General features: G+C 42.8%; 1 protein-coding gene across 2 annotated transcripts in view; it reads right to left on the bottom strand.

Moving 5' to 3' along the window:
- Window positions 1–25,580, bottom strand: part of SEMA5B (semaphorin 5B) — an 834,612-nt gene that overhangs the window by 353,182 nt on the left and 455,850 nt on the right. For both annotated transcript variants that reach the window (XM_085647318.1, XM_085647319.1), the window contains one exon: window positions 14,645–14,690. In XM_085647318.1, coding sequence (XP_085503444.1) covers window positions 14,645–14,690 — 46 coding nt within the window. The remainder of the gene's footprint in view (window positions 1–14,644; window positions 14,691–25,580) is intronic.

Below are 25,580 nucleotides of genomic sequence, written 5' to 3'. Positions count from 1 at the left end.
AAAGCATTTCCGGCACTTGACCAGGGCCTGTTGCCAATTGTCTATCACATTTCATATAAGTTGTAAATGGAAGCCAGGTAGCCTCGAATGTATCCATCCGGTCTTGTATCGATGCAGTCAGCCTCCCGAGTGCGTCAATGGACCACACCTGGCCCTACGATACAGACGGGCGGTGTGGTGGACTGTTTCTAAAATTGTGCAAAAGCATACGGACCGCCACCAGTAGGCGAGTGATGAGTTTACCCATTGGAGTAGTTAGCGGGTATACATTGGTCACCACAGGGTCACCTAGTAATAGTGTTTAAGGTTGTGATGGGAGAGTAATCCCTACTATTGCCCTGATGTTAGAGATGACGGTGGACCAATTGGCTGAACGTGGGTGTAGGACCACCACATGTGATATAAGGTGGACCCCTCATCACAAGTCTTGGGGCTGCTGAATATCACATAAAGCCACTTTGGGGTGAGCAGCGTGTGGGCATCCACTGTATGTGGTGTGCAGATGGAGGATGTGACGGCTATTTTCCAAACTGTATTCCATGTGTCTGACGGTATTTCCCTGCCTAGGTCAACCTCCCAACCACTGATGTACCTATATTTATTGTTGGGCCAATGTCTGATATTACGGATTGCAGTGATGGGATACCATTTCGGAGCACCCTGCTGTCAAACACTGTCTCCAGTGGAGTTTTTTCCCCAGTGTTACCTTGTCCCTCACCATCCCTAAGACGCCCAATGAAGAAGTTCAGTGATTCTGTAATCGTCAGTTCGTGCAAAGTGCCACCTCTCCTGCACTTCCTCACACGTCAGTAGCTCCCTACATATTACACGTTTTAAAGTTTAAGGCAAATCCGTTTTAGTTTCTGCTACGTGAAACTTTAAACAAGTTGCTAAATCAAGGTGCTTTTTTAAACAATGTGATGTATGGACAGGGATTGCTTTATTTCTTTTTCAAACACTCAAAGACAAACACAAAAGAATTCAGAATTGGTAAATCTATTCTATATGTTTAGCAATGGTTCCACAAACCATTCTGATGCAAAATGGTTTTGTAGCATGTAATTGAGCAAATTGTATTGCTGTTTCTGAAATGTAGTCTCTCATGATTGTCAGCTCACGATTGTCTACTCAGGGATCATTGGTACTGCATATGAACAGTGGTTAATTTGTAATGGAATAAGTGCCAGGGACCTCGACAGGACGCCACAGCAGCTTGCACCACCCAATGCCCCTGCCAGTGCTGCCACTAATGGTAGCAACACAACTACTAACCCCCCCCCTACAAGTGTGATGAGGCAGATTATTCCAGGCCCTCAAAGCTATAAAAATGGTGTGGGCGTAAGGTATGTCATTTTAAAGTATATTTAATTAATAAATAACTGTGGTGGTGCTCATCTCTTAATTAGACAAACAGAGGCATCATGTGGCAGACTGCCATATGTGCCGGTATGGACAATTAAGTGCCCGTGCCGAGCACCAGAAATCACCTGCTCAAATTAAGCATTGCATATTTAATTTTAGAATTAATTTGCTAATTTCCTGGGTCATAGCAAAATGAAGGGCATCACTATCATGTTATGTTGTGAACATTTACCAGTTTGGATATGTTGCTAGCAACTCTTGTCTCCCATTCTTTTGCTTACAGTGCCAAGTCTGGACCACACTCTCCAGGCCCCATGCACAACACCAAATCTCAGCACTAACTGAGGTCACTTCAACCAAAACCATTCTTCCATACATGCACTACTGACGTTTTACTACTCACTTGACACTTTAGCGTTATAACACTGCTAATGCACTTCTGTACAAAATGAGACAAAATACGTTGCTAAAAGACATGAAGGTGCAACATGCAAGGAGTCACCAATGCATTTAGGGCAAAGAAACACCACTGTGGATTGACTGAAAAAGTCACTAACACCCTGTAGTCAATGAAACTAAAGCCATAAACCACAGCCCACCCCAAATCTGTTTGAGAAGACTAAGTAGTTGCCTAGGCTACTACCATTAGGGAGGGGGCAACTGACTATTGCCTAGGGAAAGGGCAGCTGACTATTGCCACCCCTTCCTTGGGAAAATCAGTTGAGCTCCTCTGTCTTTAAAAAACATGTCTTAAAGTTAAAAAACGAACAAAAAAAACCTACTATGACACGATCAGCATTATCTGCGCCATAGCACATTTTTTATTTTAACTTTTAGCGTGGACGAAGGAGAGGGATTGCAGCAACATGTATTCAGTATGAGTCCATGTTGGAAAGAAAGAAATAAAAAGAGTACCTGCACTGCAGGAGCCTACAGTGGAAGGACATTCTTAATCAGAAGCATTGCTTGGTCCAGGCTCCATCGCAGGACAAAGACTTGAATCCCAGGAGCAAGACAGAGGCGAGGAGAAATGGCTGGTCAATTGTAAGCAAGGGAACAAGAGTGGTATAGGAGCCACGTGGGAGCCAGCCAATAGAAGTAAAGTGAGATGCAAGTCACAGGGAAGCCAGCCAATGGTAAGTAAAGGTCAGTAATGGGGTGGCTCTAAGACCCTTAAAGATTATTATTTTTTAAATAAAAGAGATTTTGCAAGCACAGCGCAAGCGTTGAGCAGGCGAAAGGTGTGCTTCAGGTCTCTGTGATAATGATGTATTGAATGACATTCCAAACCCAAAGAAAAAAAGCAAGAGGAACTTAAAAATTAACGTTGTCACGCCAAAGACTCTCCGAGTTAAACAAAAAACCTTTTGTCTAAATTTAACTATCACAGTGGTTGTTTGAGGAATATTGGGTTGTTATGTAAAGTGTTGTTTGTTTGTTTATTATGTAATTGTGGGATTATGGGTGATGTAGTCATGTAGTAAGGAAGGGTAGTACATGTTGCTTTAATTTATGTTTTTGCTGGAGTCGAATTCGTTGAAGGTGGGGCAGGTGAACCATGTGATATGAGTGGATTATAGGTGGGGCCACTAACGTTGTGAATAAAACCAGGGACGATGGGAAATCGCATTTAGTTGTAAACGTGCCAGGCATGAGGAGATAACGCTGCCGTTTAAATTGCAAGCTGTTTAGAGGTAAACATTGGGGAGAGGAATTACTCCATACTAAAGTTGGAAGTGAGAACTGGTCTGATGGAAACAAGAGGAAAACGGGTAGACTGTTCGGAATATGGGATATTGCAACACAAAGCGTGCTAAATTAGTAAGGGCTTTCCCAGCCTGAGGGCGAGAGTAACATCGAGGTTCATGTGCTTGTAGGTGTCTGTGGGTGGGAAATTGGGGTTAGAAGGGAGCGTGTCTAATATCATGTTTTTGAGGGAGGAGGGAGAAACACGAAGTATTGTATAGTTTAAAACGTAACATTTAATGTAGTTTTGTTTTGGGTGGTTTGTTAAACGTTTGGGATTAATAAATGTTTTTTTAAACCATTTTAGATACCCCTGAAGAAGGTCTCATATGACCGAAATGCATTGGGTTAACTGTATAACAAAGTGAAATTAAGTTGATACGTGCCTGCGAATAGGCCTGGATGGGCAATTCTTGCGCAAATGAAAATGCTTGAAAAGATAAAACTTTGTATTTTTGACGCGACGGACAAAAATGGATTTATATGGCAAATAAATGGGATTAATTTTGAGAACTTTATCGAGTACGTGGTTATGTGGTTCACAAACGTGTATCAGGCTGTACAACTCTTTTGACACGCAAATGAGCGTGCCATATATTTTGATGAAACCTAAAAATAGCCTCTTTTGGAAGAGGTTTAGCTCAGAAGTGTAAAGAACTCCAAACATAAATTGCACACCTTTACATAGCAACGAAACACCGATCCAGAATTTTTCATCATAGCCCAACAGCCCCAGAGGCAGAGTGATGCACAAAGAACACCTGCACATAGAACAGATGTTTTAACCACAAAGTGCAAAGCAATAAAAGCAAGCAAATAAAAATACCATCATTTCAGTTGATTCTGAATAGCACATAAACATCTCATCAGTGCCAGACATTAGTGAATGATGATGACCTGAGGAAGAAGATGCGGCCCATCTAAACCAAGCTATGTTAAGTTCCATTCCATTTACAGATGGGTGCTTTACAGACAAATTATTTCATAATTAGTATATCTATCTATCTATCTATCTATCTATATCTATATTCACTGAAAAAACCATAGGTTTCACACATGTTATAGTTAGCGGAAATTTTACTGATAAAAAACCAATGAAATTCCCCCGTTATAGTTAGTGCAGGCAACTATAACTCACGCGACCGCAATCTTCTGCTGATGCTAATACTGTATTTAGACACTTATTTGCCCATGTCTTCTTCCATACATTTTTAGCTATACATATATTACAAATATTTTTTTTCATAAAGACACATATGTCATCAGCAGAAGATTGCGGTCGCGTGAGTTATAGTTGCCTGCACTAACTATAACGGGGGAATTTCATTGGTTTTTTATCAGTAAAATTTCCGCTAACTATAACATGTGTGAAACCTATGGGTTTTTCAGTGAATTTGCAAGGTTTTTTAAATGCTAATTCCTAACTATAACGTGTGTGAAACCTATGGTTTTTTCAGTGAATTTGTACGGTTTTTTAAATGCTAAGTTACTTTACGCCATTCGTGGCGTGCGCGCCCACTTAACGCAGTTTGTTCCGGAGCCGCACAAACATTAGTTAATAAAACAAAGTAAGTCAGCCTCTCCTACCCTTCCCAACACGTTCTTTACCATGGACCTGATCCACAAAGGTAAACTTACACTTGTGGGCAAGTTTACGATTGTCTGGCTTTCACAAAGGAATTTACTAGCAGTATCTTTACATCTACATAAAATGGCCTATGTTTTTATGTGCGAACCCTCCACACTTGGAAAGATCCTACTCGTAAATCCCTTTGTGAATAGCAAATAAATCGTAAACTTACACGAAAGCCCTATGAGAACTTCTCATTCGCCTCAATTACCTGCACATCTTTAACTCCACTACCACCACCTGCCTGTCCTCACCTCAGGTCGAGGTACACACTAGAAACCTACCCCATCAGACTGACCATTCACTACTACCATGATTCAAACCACCAAGCTTCATCGGAGCTCCGCTGTTGCCATACTGTAACCCTCTAAGATTTCTCAAGAGAGAAAAATCTAAGTAGTAAACGTAGAAATCTACTGAGGGTTTGTGGAAGATGGGCTCAGTACGATCCAGAGCTTTCCCTCGGTTGCTTTGAAAGCGTGTAGCCTTTAGTGTTTGCAGCCGTCACGTTCCAGCCGTGGACCTAGTTCTCCAAAAAGCCATTTGTATTTATCACAGCCCGCTGACAGCAATGAGAAGCGGCGATGAATTTTAACAACCAAGATGAAGGACCACAGGCGAGCTGCACTTTACAAATTAGTTTTGAGTTGACAAATTAGCTTTGTAAACCACATCAAGAGACAGCCACACTGGGGAGCTTGTACTAAAAGTAAGGTGAAAAAAAAGTATGAGGGGATCAATAGTGGAGGAAACGGCGTACCCTCCTAATGAGTCATTAGGCCCTTCATGAAAATGTATGAAGACGTAAAGATTCTTGCGTCGCTGAGAGAATTCTGATAAGCTACACCACGAATCACGGTTCCTTTCTTTTCTCATTACCCTTGTCTCTATCCTCATCCAACAAAATACTTGTGGCAGCCTCGCTGCAACCTCCTAAGATTTTAAGCAAATTGTATTTGGAACATAACAACAAATCATTCCAACCGAAACGCTTGAAGAACCTCCTACCAGAGAAGACCACCACATCTATAGGACACAACTAATGAAAGATCAGGAAAGAGCAAGACCTACACAGTTAGTTTTTCCACAACTCTGTGACCACCTTAACACAGTATGATCAAGTGAACTTCGTACTTCCTAAAAAACAAAAAGTTTTCCATATTGAATAGCCCATGATAGTCTGCTGTTTTCCATCAGAACATTTTAAAAATCAAGTTTTTTAAATAAAAAAAATAGCAAAACCTAGCTTTCTCCTCTGTAAATACTAAAGTAAAAACAAAAGGAAAAAGCAGAAACACATTTTCAGTTTCAAACCTTGCAATACAAAGCCCAAGGGAATTTTGCGGAATCTTGTAGCTTCTTGGTGAGCTCTAGACTGGGTATACCATTTTATGGCTTTGGATAGCAAAGGGGTGCCACAGTTGGACTTAAGTGGGCAAATGTTTAGTTTTACAGATGCAAATCCACTTTTGGCATTCAGAATGTATCATGGTAATTCTGGTTCATGGTAATGTCAAAAACAGGAGCGGTGCCCCACTGTTTTCTCGCAGTGCGAGAAGCCAAAACATAAAATGGTAATAACTTTAAGTTATTACCATTTTCTGTTTGCTTTGTAGGTAGCCGGGTGGGCGGGGCTTCTCTGGTCTCCGAGCAGGGCAGTGGAGGAGTGGTTTGCCCACTCCTGAGTGCGCAAAGACTGTTTGGTCGGCCCTCTCAGGCTGCCCAAACCAGTCATGCGCACTCCCTTGCATGGAGAACATGCCAACCCCACCAGCCCCTGTCTGGGCGCCGTCCTGACCAATCACAATTCTGCATCCAGCATTGTGATTGGCTTAGGTGAGGGAGCCTGGCTGCCTACTTCCTATTCCTGTTGAAGACAGGAGAGCAGGAGAAGAGAAAACGCTGGACCCTGCGGAAAGGTATGTTTATATATATATATATTCACTGAAAAAACCATAGGTTTCACACACGTTATAGTTAGGAATTAGCATTTAAAAAACCTTGCAAATTCACTGAAAAAACCATAGGTTTCACACATGTTATAGTTAGCGGAAATTTTACTGATAAAAAACCAGTGAAATTCCCCCGTTATAGTTAGTGCAGGCAACTATAACTCACGCGACCGCAATCCTCTGCTGATGCTAATACTGTATTTAGACACTTATTTGCCCATGTCTTCTTCCATACATTTTTAGCTATACATATATTACAAATATTTTTTTTTCATAAAGACACATATGTCATCAGCAGAAGATTGCGGTCGCGTGAGTTATAGTTGCCTGCACTAACTATAACGGGGGAATTTCACTGGTTTTTTATCAGTAAAATTTCCGCTAACTATAACATGTGTGAAACCTATGGTTTTTTCAGTGAATTTGCAAGGTTTTTTAAATGCTAATTCCTAACTATAACGTGTGTGAAACCTATGGTTTTTTCAGTGAATTTGTACGGTTTTTTAAATGCTAAGTTACTTTACGCCATTCGTGGCGTGCGCGCCCACTTAACGCAGTTCGTTCCGTGCGCGCACGGTGCGCTTCGCGCACCGTGCGCGCACAGTAAGCACGCGGTGCTTACTGTGCTTACGGTGCTTATAAGCCATGCACAAATGGTGCCCTTCGGGCACCATTTGCACACGGGGTGGAGAGAGTGTGGATAATTTTTTCTTTTATTATTTTTGTTAAAAATATTGTGGTTTTTCACACCTCTGATAAGCTCTGCACATTTGGTGGCCTGCGGCCACCAAAAGCACAGGGGGTGGGGAGAGTATGGATAGTGTTTTTTTTTTTTACATTTTTTACCGTACGCGTACGGTAAGCGTAATCGGCAAAATTAGCGAAAAAATAAAAATGGCATTTTTGGCCTTGGGGGGTCTTGGGGGACTCCCTCAACATGGCTATGTGTGTGTGAGCTGTCAAAACAGCTCCTTTACATGTGTATTGGTTTTATTTAACAACCTAACTCTCAGTGCGAGAGAGAAAATGGCGGCCGCCGCTTCCTGGTTTCGGCCGATTCGAATGTTTACTAAGATCTAAGAGCCAATCAGAATCGCGCTCGCGCACGCCACCGTACGCGTACGGTAAGCTTACGGTAAGCGTACCGTAAGCTGGCTCAGATATATATATTGATTTAAAGGCTATTTTCTCAGAATCTACTGAACAGATTTACACCAAACCTACAAAAGGCACTTCCTTGACCTGAGGACTACCTCTCTGCCAAATTTCAAGTAATTCTGTTCAGCCGTTCGGGCTGTAGCCCTGTCTAAATGTCCTATGGAAAAATGCATGGGAAAAACGCGTTTTGGGACCCCCCTTTTATCTCAGCCCCCGCTTGACGAATCCTCCCGAGACTTTCAGGGTAGGAGCGGAGCGTAGCGCCCCACCTATTTTGAGAAATTCGCGAGGATTCGTCGACCGGCGCAAAAGTTATTCAAAATAGAAGGTTGCGGATTTCCTATGGAAAAGGGGTCCTAACTATAACTACCTACTGGCGACCGCCAGTAGGTAATATATATATATATATATATATTTTATAATTATGACCCCCATCCCCGCGGAACCCCTCCCCTGTGACCGCTCACCACCCGCGAGCCATGCCGGCCACTACCGGTCAAAAAAACACAAATTTAGAACTTCTCCTGGGGCCCTTTGGCTATTTCAGCCTACAAAGAGTTTGCGTGGAGTCAGCTGTGGATTTTAAAAAAGTTCCACATTTAACTCAAAACTAAAGTGGAATCAAAATGGAGTAAATTACCAATTTTTTTGATAGGATAAAACCCCATAAGTTTATTTCTTGAACCGAAAATGAGAGATCGATGGGCTCAGGCAAACAGTTTGAAAACCATCCTGATCAAACCAAGCTTCCGCATAGAAAACAGTGTAAACACATTGGACAAATATCCACAAGCGATATTCAAATATGCATTGTGGATGAACTTGGAATAAAACAGTCAGAAATATGCTCAATTTACCTTGAGCCTGGAATGTGGGCAGTATATTTTTGAAACATTAAAGGAATTAACACCATTGCACGGCCGCTTAGTCCTCTTTTGATTTCATTAACTCCATGTTGGTGCAAGTGAAAGGACATAGTACACTCCGTCTCCTGAACCATGGCTACCGTGCAGCCTAATTCTGGTACTGCACTCATGTCCCACAAAAGCACTGCTCCGCAGAGCCAGACTGGTCGTTGCAGCCCATGGAGGACGTTTTTGTCATTGGGGGACGGTTTTGCAGAAATGCTGCAATATCGGCCCCCTGTAACACAAGCGGGAGCGGTGTTTCTTACTAGAACCCTCCCTCCCATGTCCCGCCCTCCCCTCAGCCCGCCCGCCCGCCCTCCGCGTCCAGGGCCAGTCGAGCAACATCAATCCGCCAGGGCTGGTTGCTGTTCCCAGTCCGGCCCTGCTGCTCTGTGTTATTCACTGGATGTCACAGTGCCTGTCTTTAGTTATCTGTGGATCTCAGAACCATCCACATTGTGAAAAGACTTTTCTAGATATTGTTATTCATTACAATTACGTCACACGAGGGAAAAACTAAATTTGCTTTCCTCTATGTTATGTGCTATGTTACGTTATATGTTTTGTAGAGCGCACAGCTGCCCCAGCTAAGGGGCGTTCCTTACTGCGCTGTAACAGTAGTCCCTGTTTATTCCTAGCCATTTTGCAGATTTGTTTCTATTTGACTCATTTGTGACCAATATACAATGTATAACTGTATGAGGTGCCACCTCACCACCTCAAAGGCTTGAAGTTTAACATTCGTTGTCTAATTGATGTCACTGAGAACTACCCAGTGAAAAACAACCCCTGTTATTGCCAGTTATCAATCTGTAATTCTATCTCTTCTGCAATGCTTATGATGGCAGATTGCCCCTATTTGGTTCATATGCTTTACTATCAGGGCCATTTAAATTCTCAGTTCTGCAGCTGCAGTGTTTCCCCACATACTCATGGACTTGCCACATTTGCCACATAATCTAACATCTTTTGCTTAATTTGCATATTTTACAAAGTAAATTGTTTCTAGTGCAAACGACTCAAAAGTTACTGAGGAAAGACTGCCACATGCACACAGTGGTATATTCTTTCAAAGGTCAACAGATCACTTTTCAGTTGATGACTGCTGTTTTCGGGTGTTAAACTGGTACTAGAAATGTGCAACGTGCCCAGATAATACTACTAGTTAGAATGATAAAACAGCAAAACAATACTGCTACAGACTAAGCCATATTATGCTGTAATATTTGCCTTTTCGTGAACCATAATGTTGTCAGCCATGCTGCATTACTTGGTCCTCCACTACCGCATAATTCCAGTGGCTCTGCTAATGCCGTCACAATGCCCCCAGTCCAGTTTCATCTGCACCACTTAAGATTTTACAGCCAATGCATTTTGTTATGCGGAAGACATTCGGAAACTTCATTGGCTGCCAGTGGCTAAACGTATTAAGTTCAAGGCACTGTGCCTGGCCTATAAAGCACTGAATAATTTAGGACCTGTATCTCTGGAAAGCCTTTTTTTCTGGTACCACCCTGGCAGACATTTAAGGTCCACCAATGCCAGATTGATGTTGGTACGAAGGATTCGAACCTCGAGCTGGGGAGGTCAGAGCATAGGACATGGGACAGCTATACTGTGGAACACGCTCCCGGTGAATATAAGAGCTGCCAACTCTCTTGCCTCCTTCAGAAAAGAACTGAAAACCTGGTTGTTTTTAAATTAATTTACTTCTTCCTTCCCTTCTTTTGGGGCTTATGGTCAGGTTCAGCGCCAAGACACCCCTTGGTAATCGTGCGCTTTATAAGTTATATTAACATAACATAACATGTCTACTCAGGCACAAAATTCTGCTGTGTCCTGTTCAGGTTTTAGTCGCACCACATAGAATGTCATCTTTTTTTTTTCATTCATTTTATCTATACACATCATTGTGTACTGCTACTTCAACTAATAAAGCTTTGATTTAAGAACCAGATGATGCATAATTGTACACACTCCTTGAGGTAGTTGTGTGTTTTTTGAGGTAAAGATTAGCTGTAACAATTCCTAGGTAAAGCTGGTGTGCCTCATTTTTGTAAACGGCCAGCCAAGTTACAGGAAATAACACCGAGACAGGGACTCACAACTCAGAGTTTCGCAGGTGGCAGGATTTACTGTGGGGGGAGATGCGGGGCTCAGGACTAAACGAGCTGTTGTTGAGGAGGAATTGCTGTTTGCTGAAATCAACAACTTCCAGGCCACAGATTTACTGAAAGCTTGGCGCGTTTCCGAACTTCGGGGACGAGACTTGCACATACCCTGATCTATAATGCTGAAAGCCTAATAAAAATGTCAGCTCTGTGGTACCTAAATCTGCTTTTCACCACTTGCTAAAACAGTGCTGCCTCTCAAATCATAAACAGTCACATAAATCCCTGCAATGAAAGGAGCGAAAAGATGGCGCTGCTCTCACCAGAGGCCCAGGGAGCCATCTTCTCTGGTTGAGCCAACGTGATATATGGAGACAACAATACATGTGCAGTATTCTAGGGAACTTACTGGGATGGCGCAAGCATGTTAGCTTAACATCTGACAGGTGGCGATCTTTGCGGGCACTGGTGCAAAACACCAATATGCATTGGCGGTTACATTTTAAACAAGCATTTGCAATGCAATCGGTCTCGCTTTTGGGACCTGATATGTATTTAGCTATGCAGCGCATTAGCCTGGGTGCTGAAACATCTAATGTTCTTTAACACTGCGGGAAAATAAGCACCAAACTGCATGACATGCCAGATATGGGCACACATGGAGAGAGATATTGCCTTTCAGCGGGAAATGGTATAGTCCAAAGCAGGGCCTTCAATGGTCATATCACTGAAAATACAAGATTTAAAAAAAATATTATTGTCTACGGGTGCTCATGGAAGATAATTTCTATGGACTGGAATCTAGAGAATACTAAAGTGATTCTGGTATTTTACTGACCTCTGTTGGTCGTTTTCTATCAAGAAAGTTAAATAGAGGCAGTTGCCAGAAAAAGAAAAAAAGAAAGTCCCTAAGCAGAGAGCAATTCTGGTATTTTACTGACCTCTGCTGGTCGTTTTCTATCAAGACAGTTACATGGAGGCGGCTGAACAGAAAAAACAGTCCCTAAGCGGATGCAGACAAGTCCTAGGGCTGATCTCCAGAGCCTACAAAGTACATACACATATAAGTATATACTAAAGTATATACAAGAGGTCTCGAATGCTCGACCTAAAAATATGGTGGGACGCGATGGTGCCAAACTCACCATATATGATGCCGCATTTCTCCCCGGTGTTCCACGAGCAGGAATGGAAGGACTTCCTTCCTGCTCAGTAGAACGCAAATCCAAGCAATCCTGGGGCTGCTCTCAGTGTGAGAGCAGCTCCAGGATTGGTGGGAGAAGGCTACCCCAACGCTCATTTTGAGACTGGGGGCCTGTGCCAGCTATCCCCCGGTTGTTGCTGGGTCTACAGTGCGCATGTCGGGCTGGCCACAGTAACCAGCCAGCCAATCTGATGTGCATGAAAGGGGCAGCAGTAATTCTGCAATAGCAGGATTCAGCCCCACCCCCTGCCTCATGCTCACGCTGTATACAGCGCGAGCTGGTGGCAAAAAAAAATGCCATTATTATGCCATTTTATGTATGTGTGTTTGCCTGCTGCGCTCGCAGCAGGCAGGCAATGCCCCTCGGCTCTCGTGGAGGCCAATAAAGGTGGTAGCCTTGTCTGTTTTGTCTAACCTCATTATTTGCCTAATATGTTTCGATCCTTTATGCACCTCCTTCATTAAGATGTGTGCTGTGTCAGGAATACAAGATGGTGCAATACTATAAGCAGGGCCAGACTGGCCGTAGTGTGCACCAGGCATTTCCTCGGTGGGCCGCTAGGGTGGGGGCCAGTTCTGGACCCTGGGTGGCCGTTTTTGTTACCAGGGGCTGGTTTTGCAGCTTAGCTGCAAAATACGGCCCAGTGTAACAAAAGCAGAAGAGGTGAGATGGCAGTGGTGCTTTCCACTAGCACCCCGCCCCAACCCAACCCCAAGGGGGGCGGCTGAGCTGTTTGCCAAGGCCGGTTTCGGTTACCAGTCCGGCTGTGACTAAAAGGCACTGTTTCCCATACCACATCGTCACTTAGGAAGCTGATAAATTCAGGGAGTTGTAGTTTATTTTATTTACATAACTGAATTTAAGAACAAGATTACAATGAGGTAAAGGGAATGTCAAAAGCCCACGCTACAAGTCACCACTAAAAACAGACTAGCAGAAAAGGGAGTTTCTGTCTTGATTTGGTGAATGAGGAATGGGGGTATTTTCCATGCAGCATTATCACGTGCAAAATTACTATCGGTGATTTTGAGGATATATTGGCCAGGCCAAAGATTGAATAGCCCCCTTCAGAAAGGTGCCGCAGTTGGAAGAGGCCTGCAGACGAGGTGCGGAAACACAGGTGTCCCATATTATCATTCATTCCACTGGGGACGACTTAAAATAACAAGGTAATTTCACAACCCAGATTAATGACCCTCTTGGATATAGTAATAGGAAATGACTGCTTCCGTATCTCTGTTGCACCTGTAATGAAGGCTTTAGAATCGAACCATTGCGTCCCTGCAACATAGACACATATTGCCACCCTTTCAGTGAGTCTGAAAACCTTTGTTTATGGATGTTGTCTACACCTCAATTACAGTTAAAAAAAGATTTTTTAAAATATGAGCAATTTACCTCAGTAGGGGAAGCCAATTTCCTTAAACTCTAGAGTTCAACCTTTTAATGCACAAGCTGTGGTCGCATGCATTGGTTTATGTAATGCTGGAGTCAGTTTTAGTGCAGAACAAAGTCTGTACGTGAAAAATATATGACCGTGAACTTGGAGGGGGGAGCATTATGTGCCCTCAAATAGCTGTAGGTCCTTTCTTGGGGTCAACTTATCAAAGGAAATTCAACTTTGCAGCCGCCCGGCATTCCCAGGGGAGAGCAGAAACCGGAGGCCATGTTGGAGAAGAAATGGAATGGCATCCCTTTAATCCGAGATGGACAACACATGAAAAGACTTCCTCATTCAACCCACTGACCTCACCAAAGCAGGGATTTATTTGAGGTGTTATTCAGACGCTATATTGGAGTGCGCACAGCAGTGGAAGGAAATAAAAAGCACATAACCTAGACGGTGCAAGCGCAGAACTGATATGGTTTGACTTAACAGCGAATGTCATCAAGCAAGGATGACCAGACATCCCATTTCCCCGCATATTAGTTTTTTTCGCATCTGTCCCTGGGAATTTTCCGTAGCACAAGCTCCAGTTTCTAAAGAAAGTAGACCAAAAACTGAGGGAAGCAAGTCTTCAAGTGTAGTAGCGGCCGGCACAGGTAAGAAGGGCGGGGTGCTGGCGGGGAAGTCGACATACGACAGGATAAGCTAAATAAAATTTTAAAAAATTAAAACCACTTACTTTGCGCTCGCCGCTCGGCAATGCGGCGAATGCAAGGTAAGTGGTTTTATTTTATTCTTTTTAATTTAATTTAACTTATCCCATTGTATGTCGACTTCCCTGACCCCCATCCTGCCCTACCGATCTTACCTGTGCCGGCCGCCACTATTCATGTGTACCTTTTCAGGATTAGTTAGAATACCGGATCAGAAATTAATCTAATTAACACAGACAATACTGTGTGTAAACTTTGCATTTAATTTCTCATGAGGCCTCACTGTGGTCTGTTTTCTGTGGTGGGTGAGCGCTGCCAGTTAAGTCATTCTGTGCACCAGGGTGGCTACAATATTGTAATTTCCGGTCTGCAAAATCTGGCCACCCTGCATCAATCCCATTGTAACCCAGCCATTTCAATCGATTCTGGAAGGATGGTGTAATTCAAGAGAAAAATTAAGACATAAACATACCTGAAGAAGAGAGACATTGGCAAGGCTGAGTCTGAAGAGGTAGTTCCTGAGAAAAAACAAAAAAGAACAAAAAGGGTTAAAAGAAGGTAGGGCCAAATTTGCCACAACCCGTTAGCTAAACCCACATATAATGATGCCAAGAAACCAGCACAATTCACAGAGCCATGACAGACTATATTTGCCAACCACCTTCCTCTTCTTGAATGACAGTTGATATAGTTCAGTGGGTTGAGGGCCCACTGCAGTGTCTGGGGTGTCATCTGCAATTAGCAGATTTGAAACCAAGCAAGGCCATTCAGCCATGTATCTTTCCAATGCCAATATCATGGGCCTAAATGTTAAATAATAACATCTATGAGTTGAGTTTCAAGAAATAATCCACTTTGGAATATGCACTAAATAGAATTTCAATATTATGAATAATAAACATCAAAAATATTCAATTACAGGTGCTGGACTTTCATGGGCATCTCTTTTGGAGCACAAAAAGGTCCCAAGTGTTTAGATCTTGGTAGTAGTGATGGTGAACAACACTGAGTGATGGGGAAGGACCTCCATCTATAACACCCCTTTCGACTCACTTCAATATTCATTCCAGTAGGTAGGGGATATCAGAGCAAAACCAAAGATCGCCCATAACATGCTCTGGGGACGTCCTCACAAATAGGCTAAAAAGAAAAAACAATGTAGGAAAGAGTTCTGTTTGCAGGAGTCCAATCTTGTGAGACTTATAACCCCCCCATGATATTGGAATAAAAAGAATCAAAGGCCACCAGAAGACCTGAAAGTAGGGCTAAACACGCTCTGTACAAATATCGTTGTCTCTCTGTAGATATATATTTTATTCACATTTTATTTTTTCAGATCAATTTTTACATAAGCATACTGAGCCACCGCTCACCACCTACAGTTCTGCAGAATGATGCAAGCACAACTATGCAACTTTTTTGTTTATTTCTCTCATTCCTTTTTTGTGGAAAATAAAATAGTTTTGATAATCACTGAAACCAAACCTGGCTGAGTGACGTGCACCTGGATATAAACAAACCCCAACTTCCACCCAACATCACTTGGATTCACTCTGGATATCAACCTTCCCCCATGGAGCAGACTTTCAGCCAAACAAAGACGTTTTGGTGTCAATTCTCTGCACTTGTGAAAGTGAAACAATTGCTCACAGAAAGCGACTACAGAACTGCTGTTCAAGCCCTGGTACCTTTGCATCTGGATGGTGGCAATACCCTGCTTCATGACCTCCCATGATCCATACTGGTCCCTCTTTTGGGCATCCTACACAGTGCAGCACGTCTCATCCCGAGGCTGAACACACAACCCCACAACTGATGTAACTCTCCTGGCTCACTTTGCTGGCTGACATCTTTAAAACCAGTTGCATCATACTCAAAACCATCACCTCCACATATCTGGCTGGCAAGCTCACCATCTCCTGGGGTCCTTGGAACACCAGCCAGGACACCATCAGACAGGAGACAAAGTGCAAAAAGAACTAGATAAAAATCATGCCTTCTCCATCTATCTACCCAGGGTCTGGATCAGCATCACACTCAAACCCTGCTCCAACTGAGAGGACGCTGCACTTCTTTAAAGAACACTACACCACTGTAACAGTCCACTCCTGTTTCCAGTACTGAGCTACATCTACCATCACTTATTGATTGCATCTTAACATCTGATATTGTACAGCAGCGCCACACCACAATTTGGTGAAATTTCATACAACAAAAAAACACATACATCTGCAGATTTTTCCACAAGTTTGGCTTCAAACATTTGGATTTGTTAGATTTGTTTAACAATGTAAAAAAATACTTTTCGCATGAATTTTTAAGAGTTATATTTAAAAAAAAGTTACTGTAATCATTAATGTGTCTAAAATCTAATAGAGGATATATTCAGAACGTTGGTGAATTTTGAACATCCCGACTGTGTCTCCGCATGCAGTCAGCATGCTGTACTCCTCTTCTACGGCAGGATTTCCCGCCTTTGGACCACAAACCATTAGGCAACCTCAACATGAATACCAAGACATTTTCTCATTCTGTGTCATGATTGACACTTACGACAAAAGACCAGACAAACAGGAAAGACTGAGATTCTGTACTCAACAAAATTGAAGCAAGATGGTTGTGAAATAAATGTATGGGTTTAGGAAAAAGCACAAACAACGCTCTGTTAATGGTTGAGGTGCTGGAATCAAGCCTTGCAATCAATCATCCATTGGCGGCTCCTCCGCCAAGGAGGCGGAGCGCCGCCCAATTGTTGCAAAGCAGTGAAAGAAGAAACAAATACAATTATAACTCAAGGCTATTATCATTGGATTTGTTCCTGCTGCGCAGCTTTGCAGGGTGGGTGGGCTGCTCTGCTCTCAGAGCAGGGGAGGAGTGGTTTGCCGACTCCTAAGTGCACATGGCTGTTTGGCCGGCCCTCTTGGGCTGGCCAAACAGTCATGCGCACTTCACATGTTCTCCATGCGGGCTGCATTACAGCATGCGTGGAGAACATGCCCAGGCCCATATTCCCTGGCTGAGCGCCGATCCACGGCGCTCAGACCAATCACAACGGTGCATTGCAGCGTTGTGATTGGCTTAGGGGAGGGAGCCTGGCTGCTTCCTCTTCCGGACCGGAGAGGAGAGACCGAGACGATGTGGGAGCGAGCAGGTGAGCAGTGATGAGGTAAGTGTTTTTCTTTTTATCTTTTTTTTCCATTCAACCACCCCCCGCCCACCCCACCACTCCGTGCCAGCCGCTACTGCATGTGACATATGAGGGCCACTGGAATTATTTGATTCCGAGGCTGCTGTGTGCATAATTACAGATTTACTTTATATCCAAAACAATCCACAATCTGCTGCATAATTTGTAGACTTCAGTAACAAATAATGTTTTTCGTTCGAATGGATCAAAAGTTACTTAAAAAGAGCCACATGTGTTGATTTGCTATGGCAGGCACTTTGCAAAGTCTAACTGGACACCTTTCATTTTCTGACTGCTGTATCTCGGGTATTAATCTGGTGTCAATGAGGCGAAACGTTTGCCCAGGGAGGATTCATGTGTGTTAAAATGACCAAATAATGAAATAATCCTGTCACTGAAATTGCTGCATTAGAATGCATTTGCCTTTTCATTCCGCATAATTTTGTCAATCCTGCCACACTGTTTGGTTCTCCATTGCCATATAATTCCAGTAGTCCAGTCTATAGTCTAGCACTTTTCAAGGGGAAAAAAACAAGAGTTCAAGGTAATCCATGGTACCAGTCTGCCGTTTAAATCTCAGGATTAACCACGCCCGCCAAAAATAATATTTAAAAAAGGTGGTAGTACGGAAACAAAAGAACATTCTGGCACTTTGCTTGAACCATGAACCCCCTTAATCAGAGCTGATACCAACGGGATGTCAAAGGTCATTGTGAGGTGAGATACATTTGAATGCCAAAGATGCCCTATTCGTAAATCCTTAGCACTCTTTGCCTCCAGTTCCTGTGCATTTTTGCCCCTGCTCTTGTAAAGAGTCTTCGCAATGACTACTATCTGTTGAATGACTTCTTGAAAATGAAAAAGATGGACCCCGCCGTCTTACCATGTAGATGAGGATCCTAGACTCACCATGTCAATGGAGCCGAACACTATTCATCTCCTCTGCTTCCACTACAACCATCTAATGTCAGGGCTTTCAATCCAAATATCCAGAGTATGAGCAGCACTGTGGTAATGAAGGCAGAGATTTAAGTATTAGATGCGGCGAACCACACAGGAGTCTTATTTGAAGTTTTTGGGATGTGGCTGATGCTGCCTAACATCCCTGGCACTGTTGGGCATAACTTATAGAGCCACTGCTGATCCGCAATAGCTACATGTTATAGAGGGTAGTGCATTAATCTTCTTTGAGAATACTGTTTAACTCTGCTAGTGCAGTCTGTCCAAGAAAGGACCCAACTCCCAGCTTCAATATTGTTGTAGCCCAGGATGGTGCTTTCTTTTTGGATTTTCATTGGGGGGGGGGGGGGAGGTGGACACGTAAACCCTAGCAAACACTTACATTAGCAAAAGGGAGGCCTACTGGCATTGCCAATGCTTGTTTTAACTTGTCACCAGACTACAAATGGCATGGTTTATCTGCAATTTGAATGCTTGGATAGATATGGACTTGGGCATCACCGCTGGTAATCTGAGCACACGGGCCCAAGAGGTTGTATGCAGGTTGGACACCAATACAGTGACAAACACTAGATATGTGGCATTTACAGAGTTAGAGAATGCATGACCATGCCACTTTGTTGTTTCTTCCCCATCATAAGTTAGGAAGATGCGTCCACATTTACACTAACACCTTTGCTCAGGTGGTCCAAACAAATAAATCTTCTCAATAGCAGAAGATGTGTATGGCCACTTGCTGTGAAGCATACTCCCCAGCCACGTTGACTACTGGTAAGAACAAAGTGGGAGATATGCTAAGAATGCTGATTTGCTGGAGAATATCAAACTAGGCAAATGTTTCACAATTGATTCAGTGCGGAGAGCCTGCTGACCTAAGGTCTCAACCATAAGGACAAACAAACACTGAAGGTTCATTTTTAGGGTAGAATACTTCAGCTTAGATTCCTGGACAGGGGATGCTGCTTTCAGGGGGTTTCTGACTGTAGGATGGTATTTGTTTCCTTGGCGTCTTACCATCTGTCCATTAGTTCCATGCATTTATGTCCCTCCTATGCAAGCCCATTTGTCATGTTATGTTAATCTGATTTGTAAAGCGTACGGCTACTCAGTATAGTGTTCCGGCGCTCAGGCCAAGAGCAACAGAACATGACTCCTATATTGGCAACCTGAAGAGCCATGTCTTAAGTTTCCTCTTGAGGCAGCAAGATTACCGGTCTCCTGAAAGCTTGTTCCAGTGTAGAGACCCCAAGTAGGAAAAGGATCTCCCGCTTATTCTACGGCGATTGATCCAGGGCACTCTTGCAAGGCACGCGGAGGAAGAACACAAGGTATATGCTGGAATATATTCGCTGTTCCTCTCTCTGAGGTAGACAGCGCCCATATCATGCATGGCCTTGTGTATTTACACCAGGGCCTTAAAGACAATCCTCTTTTTTTATAGGGAGCCAGTGGAGGGTCCTTAAATGAGAGGATAGGTGAGACCTGGGTGGGAGTCTGAGTAGCAGTCTAGCCGCTGACGTATGCACCACCTGAAGTCTATTACGAGGAAAGTCAGGGAGACCAAGAAAGAGGGCATTTCCATAATCTAGTCTCATCATGATCAGGGCCTGAACCACCTTGCTACCTGCAGACTCCGATAGAAGAGGTAAAACATTTTTTAGCACTGCCTATGGTTTTCACTGAGATTTGAAGGGGACCAGGCTGAGACGCATCACTTGGCCAGCAGGTTCCTACCAGATTGTGGGGGACATCTCTGAAAACCACGAACTTGGTTTTGTCTGAAGTGCATCTTAATTGGTGCTGGTCCAGCCACTGAAACAACCTAGTGAGGCAACAGGAGATGAGCTCCCCATCCAGTTCACTTCCCTTCTCACAAGTGAAGAGCATATGAGATGACTTTGTAACCCAGGGACTAAGATAGTATGGCCAAGAGCGTAAGGTATATATTAAACAAGGTAGGGCTAAGGGCCGAGCCCTGGGGTACACCCACAGTCAGGGTTCTGGCTTGCGAGGTGTAAAGGGGCAGCCATACTTCCAGAGTACGCTTATCCGAGAAAGACGTCAGCCAGTTCAAGGCTGAATGTCTGAACCCTATCTCCTGAAGACACTCCAGCAGCTTAGAGTGGGGTACAGTATCACGAGGATCAGCATGACCTTGCCTCCCTTGTCTAGGGTGTTCCTTACATGTTCAACTACTTTCAGAAGCACAGTCTCCGTCCTGAAGTGAGGTCGAAAGCCGGATTGACTGGGGTGTAATATTTTATTATCCTCCAAGTAGAGGGAGAGTTGGCAATTGACTTCCTTACCCAGTCTCCTCTATATCCTCACAATCCCATGCGGAGTGTCAGTGACATGTTAACATGCAATTAGATTGGTGACCATTGCAGGGAAGCACTCTCATTTGCTATACAAGCAGTATGACAGTGCCATGTACCTTGATAAAATAATTCCCTTACTGACAAGCTTTATTGGTAAAGAGTATATTGATGAGGCAGGCAAGTTCCTCAAGGGTTTACAATAAAGAACAAATCTCAATTTTAGATCCTTTGCCTGGTAGGCAAGTAGGTTTCGACTTGTGCGCAGAGGTACATGTTCATCCTTATGCATAGGTCTTCCTTGCCATTCACAACGCTGAGGTCATAAAACAATATGGCCTGGGTTAGCCCATCCACTATATTTTGCAGACCACATTAAATACATGAACTGTGGTACAGTAAAAACATGGCAAACATTTGTAAAATAATGCAGCCGAACACTACATTCCCTTCATTACATTTTTATGCCAGGCTACAGACAGCTTTGGCTATCTGCATGACGTTATGTCATCAATTCTTCAAACAAAAGTACAAGATGAGCAGCTCAAGAGTGAGCTTCATGCCAGGCTCCTTCAGCCATTGGCTTTCATTTGTTTTTCATGGTATGGCATTGGTTGGACGGGCTGTCCATTAGGGTAATGACATTGTGTGGCTTATTCCACTGTTCCGCTTGTGTTCCTCTGAGGTTTTGATGATGGGGCATCAGGAACTTGTTTTGTTGGACTGGTGATGTGACAAGAGTACAACTTTTAATTGATAATTAGTGTTTGTTCTTTCATGTGTTCCCATGCTGCTAAATTGCATTTTAATTGCTATTTACTGCTTGTGTGCTTAGGAAGTGCTTGCCGTTTGGATAACTTAGTGTGTCATAAAGACATAGTGCTATTCATTAATCACTCTTGTGAAATAATTTATTTTACATTGCCATCATGAAAATGTGTTGGATTTATAGCTTTTTTTGGGGTTCAAAAAGTAAAGGTGTGCACAGAAACAGGTTTTATTAGACATACAATCACATTTTTACCCTTTGTCAAAAGTATCTACTGTGCAATATGTTGCTGTGTATGCCTTTTAAGTTCACTGCTTATGAGGCAAACGTCACCTTCGGATTCCTTTTTATTGCACTCTTCTTTGAGGGTACACCATACAGCATAACTACTAATGCAGACCTGCTCCCACCTTTCATGTGTAGTTGTCCAAGGTATTGTATCACTATCAGATCTATTTCTAGGCAGGGTCGGATTGGTAACGCGGGTACTCGGGCAATGCCCGAGGGGCCGGTGTCCAGATCCAGCTGTGGGCTACTTTTTTTAGCAGTCTGGGGAGTGATTTGGGTGATTTCTGCATAGTTTGGACACCGCCAGCGGCCAGTGGGTGCCTAAGTGGCCTTTCTGAAGGTAGATGGGCGTCCATTACGGGCAGAGGTGTCACTCCCTTTCTATCGCTGGGCCGGCCCATTAATATAGGCATATTGAGCAGGGGCAGGGGGCCTGAGCAGAAGTGGTCTCACTTGTTTTCAGTGTGTTTCACCAGTGTAAACTAATCCGTGCATTTTTTTAAATAAAATTTCGCCGAAGCAGTGGTTTGCGAAAGACAATATGCAAATGTGGGCCACTTTTTTTAGCGTGCCCGGGACGATTTTTAATTCCAATCCAACCCTGTTTCTAGGACAGCCAGGGTAACGCAAAGAAAGTCGACCAACTATTAACCAACACAAAGTCAGACCTATTGGTTTTGCCAGACCTCGTTTTAATATTGTTAAATGCAAGACCATGTCAGCATTTGAAAATCAAAGCAAAACATAGTTTCATAGTTTGCCCATGCGCAAAAGCCAACTAAACAAAACAAATGAGAAAGCTTGTTTTGTTAATTGAAAAATATTTTACAATAATAAGCTGTGTATGCTGTAACCGCTGTTTAATTTAATGGAAGCCTTTCCCCTGATACAGGCATAGTATAAATTCTACTCACAGAGCATAAAATCACACAAATCATACTGCCAGTCCGCCAGAATGTTTGATATAATGTAAAACGGATGATCCGTGGCATCCTGCCACAGTATAAACGTTTGAGCATTCCTTTCAGCCTCTCATCTGAAACCAGAGAATGAAAGCGAACATCTCTTTCAAGGTGATAACAGCGAAGGCAGAGGCCTGCTTCTTATCCGCGCCAGCAGGCTGCACTGAAAGCAAAGGTTTAGTTATAGAGCCATCTCCCCATTATAGATACAGCATTCTGAGAATGATATGTACAGCTACTGATATTCCAAAATTCCAAGGGTTTTATAGCCTGGTATGAAGAGATCCCATGGCAAACCATTTTTAGAGCAAAAATAAACCGAGTTTATAGGGAGTGTAAATTCAGCCCACCATAGTGCACCGAAGCCCACACCTGTGTGCCAGTGCTTTAGGAGCAGGGGCTTGACCCCCTCTCCTGATCTATCTCTAATAAATGCAATGTGATAGAAGCAGCATCTTCCACTGCGGAAGTAAAAGCAGTGAGTGGCAGACATCTTGGTTTGGTATTATTTTTCATAAAATACAATGTTAGGAAACTATGAGGAAACTTTAACTACCATTACCAGCCCGTCTAAAAAGTGCATGAAAGAAGTAGCAAGGGAGGCATGCTACAATCCTACTCCAAACTGGCTCCTCCTGTGTGTCGCACACATTAGGGACAGTTTACCTCTTCTTCTAGCTTGGGTTACATGGTTTGTGAGCAGCCACGGAACTCCTATACCGATTTCGAATCTGGAAATTTAAAAAATAAAATGATTTATTTATATTTTATTAGAACTTATTATTTATTGGAACGTTCAGAAAAAACGAATGCCCCTGCTGGTCAAACAGCTAAATCCTGCTTGACGTTAAGTTTCAATGTTCTATTCCTTGAGTTTCAGTACGATTATACTAGTTCCTCTGTTCTGCTCCTCTGTGGAAGTATACTTTACCATGTGTTTTTTAATGTTGAAGTCGAATAGTTTATTTTAGGGCTACAGTGAAGTGGGAGGGACTCCTTCCAAATGTTAATCTTCTATAGTGACAGCTCATTCACAGGAAGAGCAACAGGTATTTAGAGGAAAAAGCCAAAGGGCATAAAAAATCCTCGGGCACGAGGAGGAACACACGAATCTGAACCGATTGATGAACATAGGCAGCGGATACCAAAAGGGGTACACCGAAAAGGAATAACAGGAGGACTGAAAGCAAGAACAAAAGAGGAAAAAACTGAAAGTAACACAAAGGACCTACAAGGTGTCAAAAAGCCCAGGAGACAATAAGTACCCGAAGCATTGCGACGCGCTTTTACCACACTTGAAAATTACTTCATAGGCCAATGAACCCCACCATTTAATGGTAGGAGAAAACATGAGCAGGTAAGCCAGGGCAGAAAGAGACCCACCAACAGTCTACCAGGCGAGGGTTCTCCAAATACCTTACTTGACAAATCACCAGTGGTTTTTTCGAAGGAGTAGCAATTTTTTTGAAGTCTGCCTTTTGTTTTGTCAAGGGTGAGTTGGTGATGTCTGGTCCTCTGCCTGGAATTGCTTTAGCAACAGTCCCATATCACACAAGTCCTCAATGAAAGCTTGGTTGTGTGGTGCAGTTTTTTTTCTCGTAAATATGAAGTTGTCGAATTTGCTACATAAACATTCATCTGCTGCGTAAAATGCAGATTTTAACAGAAAGTATTGTTTTAAGCTCAAATATAACATAAGATATGTTTATTTGTAAAGTGCGAGTTCACACTTGGTCCTCTTGACGCTCTTATAACAAATGACTAATATTACCCAACACAATGGCACTCATTTTATCGACCTCAGTAGGATGGAAGGCTGAGTGGAATCGCTGGAATGCTAAGCTGTGACAAACCTGACCAAGAGATCAAACAAGGATTCCTGGAGAGGAATTTTCCAAAGTTAATTGTTCAGTGTTGATTGCTGTAATCGACCAAATAAAGTGGACCAGATTGTGTAAACATCTCCATTTGATCAACCAAGAGGGCGGGGGGGGGGGGGGTGGAAGAGCGAGGTTGAGGGGATTGGTTATGCACATCTGGTTTGATCTGAATAATAAAATACAAATCTTACATTTTTCTTCCACTATTCACACAACTTCATATTCACATAATTGGAACTGTTTTCAAACCTGGTTATTGCAACAGGACTCTCCCACTTTTGAGGTATTATATTTTGATTTTTAAGAGTCTCATAGAAAGACAGATAATGCAAAATTTACCATTCTGCTCTGCAGTGATCTTTTTAATAAAAAAAGATCAGCTTCCAGAGGCTTAGTAGTGTGAATATAGTGTAAACCCAAATAATGAAGCCAAGCTTTAAATCAAAAGGGGTTTAGTCTGAAAAAATGAGACACGCCTTTTATTACGCATAGCGTGTAGCCTTGTGTTCTAATAAGTACACCTCAGCATGTGTTTTACACTATCTATTTTATTCTGGGATGTAGAAAGGACGGTGTTAATAAGTGGCTTTCCTCTGCTGCTTGGCAGTACAAGATTATTAATTGGGGGTATAAATACTCAATATAGGGTCGGCCGTACGTGCCTAGTTTTCTTTCTAATGAAACTTTAATATTTTCGAAGCCTCAGTCTGCAATTATTTTTGTAGGAGTGTTTAAAAATCAAAACAACTCTACAATAACCTTACACATTGTGTTGCACAATTTGCGCTTAATGACATGAATGAATGGTCTTTATTGTTCGATTAATTAAAATCATTACAATATACATAACTGCAAGTATTAGAGCAGAAAACACAATAAGAGATTAAAAGATAAAGAGTTCGCTAAAATGTTAAAACTCGAAGCAGCAGTGATCCAATCCAGAACAATGGTACTAATGCATTAAAGTGACAGCAGCGCCTAGAGTCCCGGTCTTCTCGCCATTTAGGTGTGCCCTTTGGCCAAGTATTTAAGAATGATTCTCTATGC

The sequence above is a fragment of the Triturus cristatus genome, chromosome 3_2 (assembly GCF_964204655.1).
Source record: "Triturus cristatus chromosome 3_2, aTriCri1.1, whole genome shotgun sequence".
NCBI classification, from domain to species: domain Eukaryota; kingdom Metazoa; phylum Chordata; class Amphibia; order Caudata; family Salamandridae; genus Triturus; species Triturus cristatus.
Note: the sequence above shows the minus strand (reverse complement) of the source record. Positions and strands in the feature narration are given on the sequence as shown.